The sequence below is a fragment of the Mytilus californianus genome, unplaced genomic scaffold, assembly GCF_021869535.1.
Source record: "Mytilus californianus isolate M0D057914Y unplaced genomic scaffold, xbMytCali1.0.p SCAF_1, whole genome shotgun sequence".
Lineage (NCBI taxonomy): Eukaryota > Metazoa > Mollusca > Bivalvia > Mytilida > Mytilidae > Mytilus > Mytilus californianus.
The window spans coordinates 60,008,211-60,017,185 of NW_026262581.1; the positions used below are offsets into that span (position 1 = coordinate 60,008,211).

The 8,975-nt window shown below is 32.7% G+C and overlaps 1 protein-coding gene across 1 annotated transcript; it reads left to right on the forward strand.

Annotated features, from left to right (window-relative positions):
• The first annotated feature begins 4 nt into the window (after positions 1 to 4).
• On the forward strand, positions 5 to 8,767 carry LOC127705264 (thioredoxin-like protein 4B). Its single transcript, XM_052209597.1, has 3 exons — positions 5 to 172; positions 3,281 to 3,432; positions 8,458 to 8,767. The coding sequence occupies exons 1-3, from the start codon at positions 41 to 43 to the stop codon at positions 8,621 to 8,623; spliced, it is 450 nt and encodes a 149-aa protein (XP_052065557.1). The 5' UTR covers positions 5 to 40; the 3' UTR covers positions 8,624 to 8,767.
• The last annotated feature ends 208 nt before the right edge of the window (positions 8,768 to 8,975 follow it).

Consider the following 8,975-nt stretch of genomic DNA (forward strand, 5'->3'; position numbering starts at 1 on the left):
ATTATAAAACGAAAGAAGAAACAGAAAGTAGAGATGTGAAATGAGTTTTATTATTCCTCAGCTATTGACAAAACAGGAGGTTGATGAAGTCATTAGGAAAACAGAAGATGTGGTTCTTGTTTTGAGATTTGGCAGAGAAAAGGATGTCACTTGCATGCAACTAGATCATATAGTAAGAAAAATATTCAGAATTAATCCATAATCAAGGTTTATTGCCTTAAGGTTCATCATAACAAATGGACAAATATGGCCGTATTTTCACCTCAAAAACTACTCTGTGTACAGACTTACCTGTACAGTTTGGAAAGTTTTAAGGCCTGGCATCCACTAGATATATAAAAGTTAAATTTATTTTGCATATCAGAAAGATAAAATGGTTTTTGGATTTTGATGGGCATTTTTTTTCCTTCCTGCAGAAGATATAAAAATAAACAAACACCTGAGTTGCATTTGATACGGTCCACTCCATTCTTACCTTTAACTCACCTATAGATGTGTAGATATCTATTGTCCATGCCAATCAAGGTCAATCAATACAATATAAACCAGTTGTTACCTGAGAGGGAGCATCTCAAAGTTGTTTCCCCAACTTAGTTAATTTTTACACCTTCTGCAGGAACGAAAAAAAATGCCCATCATAATCCAAACAAGATTTCATCTTTCTGATATGCAAAATAATTTTAACTTTTATATATCTAGTGGATGCCAGGCCTTAAAACTTTCCAAACTGTGCAGGTAAGTCTGTACACAGAGTTGTTTTTGAGGTGAAAATACGGTCATATTTATCCATTTGTTATGATGAACCTTAAGAAAAAACATGACAGAAATAATATTTATACTAAGGATGGCAAAATCTGAAAATCACTCTGGACGCGAAATCCCAAAAGGGTTTAGCCATAAACCAATTCGCCCATCATGTCGCCTATACATGTTTGGCATTGATCAGTTGATTGGTTTAATGGCCTTTTTTACTTCCATTCCATGTCATATTGTGACAATTTTCAATTGTATCATAGATTATGAAAGAATTAACAAATACAAGGTTACTGCATATCTTTTTAATATAAATGATTAGCCTATTTCTTTGTTGTTGTTTAAGGTTCATCATAACAAATGGACAAATATGGCCGTATTTTCACCTCAATAACTACTCTATGTACAGACTTACCTGTACAGTTTGGAAAGTTTTAAGGCCTGGCATCCACTTGATATATAAAAGTTAAAATTATTTTGCATATCAGAAAGATGAAATCTTGTTTGGATTATGATGGGCATTTTTTTTCGTTCCTGCAGAAGGTGTTAAAATTAACTAAGTTGGGAAACAATTTTGAGATGCTCCCTCTCAGGTAACAACTGGTTTGTATTGTATTGATTGTCCTTGATTGGCATGGACAATAGATATCTACACATCTATAGGTGAGTTAAAGGTAGGAATTGAGTGGACCATATCAAATGCAACTCAGGTCTTTGTTTATTTTTACATCTTCTGCAGAAAGGAAAAAAAATGCCCATCAAAATCCAAAAATGATTTTATCTTTCTGATATGCAAAATAAATTTAACTTTTATATATCTAGTGGATGCCAGGCCTTAAAACTTTGCAAACTCTACAGGTAAGTCTGTACACAGAGTAGTTTTTGAGGTGAAAATACGGCCATATTTGTCCATTTGTTATGATGAACCTTAACACCACTTTCATTGAAGTTGGTTATACCATGGTGGTCAGATAAGATTTGTGGAGTAAGATGGGTACCGAGCAGAACTACCAACCTTTGGCAAGAAAAACTTGCAATCCTTGTCAATTGAAATCTGAATCAAACAGAACCTGCCAGGAGTGGGGTTCAATCTCATATCTTCAGAGTTGACATGCTTTTGATCACTGCAGATGAACTACATAGACCACCAAGGCCCCTACATGTATATATACTGTGGATTCATTAATATTCGTGTGATAACAATTTTCGTTGATTTCATGGGTATGGGTGACCACAAATTTAAATGTTCAACGAATGCCACATTATCTGTTAGTTTGTTTGGGGACTTTAGCAAAACCATGAAATTAAATATCCACGAAAATGCAAGTGTTCCTTTATCCACGAAAATTAGTACCCACGAAAATAAATGAATCCACAGTATATGTGATTAGCCATTCAGGCTGAGAATAAATACAATGCACAGTGTTGGGAGAATTTCATAGCAGGTAGATTTCTTTTTGCTAGCTTTTAATAATTGAATTTGGTGTGTTTTTTATGTAGATCTTAACCCTCCCCCTCTTCTTAATCTGGATCAGTTTGCTAACAAAACACACAGAAAAGAGCATACAATAAAAATCAGTACAGGAAATGCCCTTAACCTTAAATAATGGTATAAGAGATAACAGGTAACAATACAAGAAAGATTGAACTGGCAACAGACAAAGCACTAGAAATTTTCTTACAATTAACAAGAAACAACCAGAGTTCACAATGCTTGTATTTAAATGTTCAGTGAGACACAATCACATTCTATTGAAGTTTGAGCCTAAGTAGTTAGAATCAGGAAGGTCTGATGACTCTGGTACTTTGCAGGGATTGACAACATATAAAAATGCTTATGGATTCCACAGGTACTTGTGGACAGATACTATTTGGGTGCCCTGCTTCATGATTATCATGAGGACTCTTGTAGTAAATGGATGTACATTCAGACTGTTACCTTTTCAATTTGTACATTCTTACATATCATGCATATGAAACAGCATTAAAAATAATGTTTGGAAAATTATCAAATACTAAGATGTAATTTAAAAAAAAAATGAGAGCATAAACATTGATATACTGTCGGGTTGAATAAAAAGAAAACTGTGAATTTTATTATGGCCTAACTGGTATATGACCCAAACGACTTAGGCCAAAACAAGCACTTTGATTTTTGTTACTTTCTCGAGTAGAAAAAGAACATGAATGTTTATCGTCACAAATCAGTAAAACATGGATCTTCCTTATATAAATACAACAACAAAATAAGAAGATCATGAAAATTATTTGATGCAAAATCGGCTAGAAAGATCTAATCACGAAATTAAATATTCGCCATTATAATTTGGTTTACAGTATCTGTTTGTTTGTTCGACTGTTCTGATACACTAATTTGATGTGATTTGTGCTGAAAAAGCTGCTATATATTATTTTTGTGATTTGTCCCTTAGCTTCATGCTGTCAAGGAGAATTTAAAAAATGTGTTATGATGCTGTGTATTGAATTATATTAGTACTATAATCTTGTCTTTTTTAATTCATTATAGCTGTCAAAACTTATTCCAGAGTTGAAGAAAATGGCAGCCATATACACAGTAGATGTTGATAGTATTCCAGTCTACACCAGATACTTTGACATTACACTTATTCCATCAACCATCTTCTTTTTCAATGCACAGCACATAAAAGTTGATTGGGGGTAAGAAATAGAAATCTTGGATAATAAAAAAAAAAGTAGTTCCATGAAATTAATGTTTCAGCTATCTTATAGCACTTCTATTTTATTCGAAATAGAGAAAAAAAAGTTGAGTAAAGAAATATCACTAAAATGGAATAATATAAGTTATGATTGGCCACTTTGAGTTTATGTTTTTATTATGAGTTATCTCCCATATTATTTTCATGGATTAATTTGCTTATTCAAATATGAGTCAGTTTTCTTATTTCCTTTGAGCTATGAATTTTTTGTAGACTTGAAATTGGAAGAGCAAGATGATTTTATAACTTTATATGCAGTGATATTCCATGCTACTTACGGTCTAAAGATTTATCAATTGCCCTTATCACTATTTGGGAATCTGAAATACTTTACCTACTTATTGTTCAATTATACAGTTTGTGATGTTCTTTGACTGTATTGTGGACAAATAACTGATAGGTTGTTACCAAAAGGTTCAAACATACAATAACTTGTCTCATTGTGTCAAAGTAAAAGAATTTATGTGGTGAAGCAATTTTTTCATTAAAGAAAATTTACTTCTTAACATAAATTTAGTTAATTCTTTTTTCATTTGCCGCCATGTTGGAGGGCAATGTATGCCAATTCATTCATAAATCAACAAAATTCAATTGTTATACTGACCGCTAGACTTGCAAAAGTTGTTATCTGTGCAAATTTCATTTGTTTTTAGCCTTTTAGAATTCATCCCCACAACCTAGCAAGGATCTTTAAACAGAATTGCCTGTACCACATGTTTCAATTTAGTTAGTCAAGTGAGAAAATCAACCAGTTTTCCCCCTCTTACATGTCAGCCAAGGGGAATAACTCCAACTCAAATTACATCAATGGAAAACTATCAATTAGTGTTTACATTTTTGTGATGGTATAATAGTATGGCACTATTGTTGTTATGGTTATCTTCTCTCTGAAGACATAATGGTTTCTGTGTAGTAACTTTTATTCAAATAGATTAATCCTCTTGAAATTTTTATGGCAATAATTTTTGGTATTTAATGGAAGTTAAGTATTTAAATGGTGATTTTAGCCTAACTTATTTCCAAACAAGAAACTGAGTAGTATCAAAAACACTTATTTTCACTTTTAACTTTGACATTCTACCTGATTTTGATCCAGTTTTTCTTTCCTATTGCTTATTAGATTTTGTCAATGTAGCATGTCAATGGATTTGCGATAGGTCTTAATATTTCTGATATAAAAGGGGCTCAAACACAAAACAAATGCAAAAATTTTATGGTATGTTTTAGCTCACTAGGCTCTTAAGGGCAATATGAGCTTATGCCATATCTTTTCATTTTTCGTCTTCGTACATCATCTGTCCCTCCTCAGAAATCACAAAGCCAAATGAAATTACACTTATCATTTATGTGTACAAAGATTACTGATTTCATTCCTGTAGGTTGCAATTCTGTAAATATAGACAATGCAATTTCCCATAGGAACTCCCTTTGCGGCTAAAACTGTGACACTTTTACTATGAAGTTTCGTGAAAAATTATATCCCAGAACGGAAAGTTTATATGCACTACTATTTTATTCAAAGGTCAAAATATAGGGCTGTGCGGCATATTTTCAACATTTATATGCCTTGAACTTCTAAGAGTTTAAACTTATACTAAAATTCTATACTACCCTTACCTTCATATTTGGACCTCCTAAGAATTAAAATTTAGGCGCTACCATGTTTTTCTATACTGGTTACATTCCCAAGTGATGTCTCTATGAGAGGAAGCACAGAGATCATAAATGGGAACCAGTACATTAACAAATTAACATATCTATGAATATTATATATCTCCCCAAAAGAGGCGTGGTTTGAGAAACAGCTGTATTTACAAAGTGCAACCTATACAAACATTTATTCAAATAGAAAACCTTCTAAAAACACTTTTTCTCACAACAATACTTATTTATCAGAATTATAGCCTTAAGGAAATCACTGCATATACTCTAAGTTTCCTTTTACAGTACATTTTATACCCCTACCCCTGTTTCAGTTTTTTAAAGAATTTGAAAACAAGACTTTAACCATTGCCAGCTTACCCTATGTGCATGTTTTCTGACATGAAATGTCTAAAACATGTTTGAAACTATTCTGATAACAAATTGAAAGCATTTTAGAATACTATAAATGTATTGTTTAGAAGTTAATCATTCCAACATTCAAGATTATACAAAGTATCCAATCCTGCTTGTGTCTCCAGTCCACATCTTACTGTATGCCTATTTGTCAATGAAAGTTCACAATTTCTGTCTCAAATGGTCAGTTAAGAATTCTTGTCACAACAGCATCATCTCTAACCATATAACTAACATAAGTTAGTTAATGTATGAACTAGAAGTGTCTAAACAAAGCCATATTTGCAAAATTGTATTTAAGAAGATATCAGTCTGGTGCATAAATTCACTAAAAGTTTGATAGAAATGACTGCTTACATCTTATTTTTGCATAACTTTCCAGCACAGTTATTGTTTTGTTTACAAAAGACCTTGAAAATAATAAAATCATAGCATTTACAAGTTAAATTATCTGTTTTATGACCCAGGGTAGGCATTTTTTTCTGTTTTTTGCCCCCTGGGGCCTCACATTTCCTAAATATTTTCCTTGTTTCTAGCAATGTGGAATATTTAGTATATATTTAGGATAGAACACACTATTGTAAGTTTTATTGAGGTCTTTTTGTAATTTCAGCTTGTACTTTTTAATGCCGCGGTCACAAAAAAACACATTTAGGTGTTACGGCTTACTTTTGGGTTATCGACAGGACAAAAATAACCCAACAAAATTATTTAGGAAGGATCAATGAGTTGCAATGACTGCGAAGAGTAAATATAAACACTTCTAAACAATTTAAATCACAAATAGGCATATATTGTGAATTTATTTTGAATTCAGGGCTTTAAGTAAACCATGCATACTGTAAACTGTGAATTTATGCTGAGTCATCATAGTTAAGGCTCAGGATTTTCTCAATCTTCATGAAAAATTTATAAAACTTCATATTTGAGTTAAATTCTTTAAAATCTCTGAGATAAACCAGATTTTGTGAAATTCTGTATGTTCTATTTTTTAACCCTATATAGGTTGCAATTCTGTAAATATAGACAATGCAATTTCCCATAGGAACTCCCTTTGCGGCTAAAACTGTGACACTTTTACTATGAAGTTTCGTGAAAAATTATATCCCAGAACGGAAAGTTTATATGCACTACTATTTTATTCAAAGGTCAAAATATAGGGCTGTGCGGCATATTTTCAACATTTATATGCCCTGAACTTCTAAGAGTTTAAACTTATACTAAAATTCTATACTACCCTTACCTTCATATTTGGACCTCCTAAGAATTAAAATTTAGGCGCTACCATGTTTTTCTATACTGGTTACATTCCCAAGTGATGTCTCTATGAGAGGAAGCACAGAGATCATAAATGGGAACCAGTACATTAACAAATTAACATATCTATGAATATTATATATCTCCCCAAAAGAGGCGTGGTTTGAGAAACAGCTGTATTTACAAAGTGCAACCTGTAGGATGAAAAACTTGGCCAGCATAGGTCAAATAGGACTTAGGGGTAAAGCTGCAATTTTTGGCTGATATCTCAAAAATAAAAACATCTAACTGTTAAAATTATCAGTAGGTCAATATCTATCTGCCCTAAAATTTTCAGAAAATTTTGACCACCCATTTTGGGGTAAGTGCCCCTGAAATGTCCATTTTTAACAATATTTTGAAGTTTTTGGCTGTTACCCTGAAAACTGATATGACATTGGGGAGTTATGGAACTTTTATTCATTGAAAAAAGTGATGTATGTATCATGCGCTCATGGCACAGCTCTTTATTTGTAATATTCTCTGAGTGGGTCTAGATCAAATTAATCAAAATATATTTAAGTATGTGAAAAATGACTGCCAGATTTATAAATTTATCCAGGTGAGCAGTTCAGGTTCCTGGGAGCCTTTTGTTTTTCAATAGAGTCCTTTTAAATTCCCTGCTTAAAATTTTGAAAAAAAACTCTCTTGCTGCTCACAAGGAAGCTATCAAACCAAGAGTTCCAAGTGGTGAAGTTGAAATCATCACTTCGTAAATTTTACGGACCCCATCACGTTGGTTGACTGTTATGCCATAATATGGAATATCCGTTTCACAGATGACAACGGATATGTTTCCTATTGTCGTAACTACAATCCAGTCCCCTTTTCACCGAATGTGTCCTACCAAATTAGACCTATCACCAGGTTTGTACTAACATGAGCAACAGGACGGGTGCCACATGTGGAACAGGATCTGCTTACCCCTCCGGAGCACCTGAGATCACCCCAAGTTTTTGGTGGGGTTCATGTTGCTCAGTCTGTAGTTTACTATGTTGTGGCATAAATACCATAAAGTTGTGTGTCTGTTGATCTTTTTCTTTTTTTGCTATGGTGTTGTCCGTTTATTTTCGACTTATGAGTTTGAATGTCCCTTTGGTATCTGTCGCCTCTCTTAAGGCAGTAACACCTGAGCTGAGAGATGTCTGTTTAGTTGAGTGGAATGTAAAAATATAAAGCCATTTCATGTTCGATGTGGGACTTTCAATCAAATGCTTTATGCCATACTCTATGCACAATCAAAAAATTTATCTTGAACCAATCTTTGACGGGTGTTTGTTGGCCTGTTGCAAAGGAAAATTTGTGATCACACATATCCAGCATATCCTATTTTCTCCATAGGGGTCCAAATTTCAGGTCCTCTAGCTTGGCTGACTCTTCTATAATTATCTATAATGTGCTCTTTTCCTGAATATCCATGAAATATATGTTATCAAACAACATTCAATAAATCATGTTTACTGTGATGTTTTCAAACTTTAATACCATTCAGTCTTCATTTTGTTTCTGTGCTTGTTTTATATATTGAGTTAAACCCATGTAAAGATTTACATGTTATATCTGTGTTTAATGAGAAAACAATTGATTTATATTGGAATATATTTCTTTGCAGGACTCCTGATCACACCAAATTTATTGGAAGTTTTAAAACTAAACAAGATTTTATAGATGTTGTGGAGATGATCTTTAGAGGTGCAATGAAGGGCAAAGTGATGATCAAAAGTCCATTAGATCAAGAAAATATTCCCAAATATGACCTTGTGTATAAAGATATATAGAGCTTACAATCTGTACATCAGATTACACAAACATTGTGTATTTGTGTATAATCTGTTGTTGTCAGTGTATGGGAGTTCTGAAGAGATGTAAGCCAAGTATTCATAAGTGAAAAAGCTGAATAATAAAATGAATTAATTTTACAATGAATTTTCATTACTATATGGTGTACATGTATTGTCATATTTTAGAATTGTTCACAACCCAAAGGAGTATGTTTGATCAGGCCCTAAAATGGCAAAAATTTCAAATTAGAATGTAATGACTAATATCACAATGAATCATAGCTAATAGAAGAACTAGATACGAAATATATCTTTTTGTTAAAAAATTTACGTATTGCGTTTTATACAT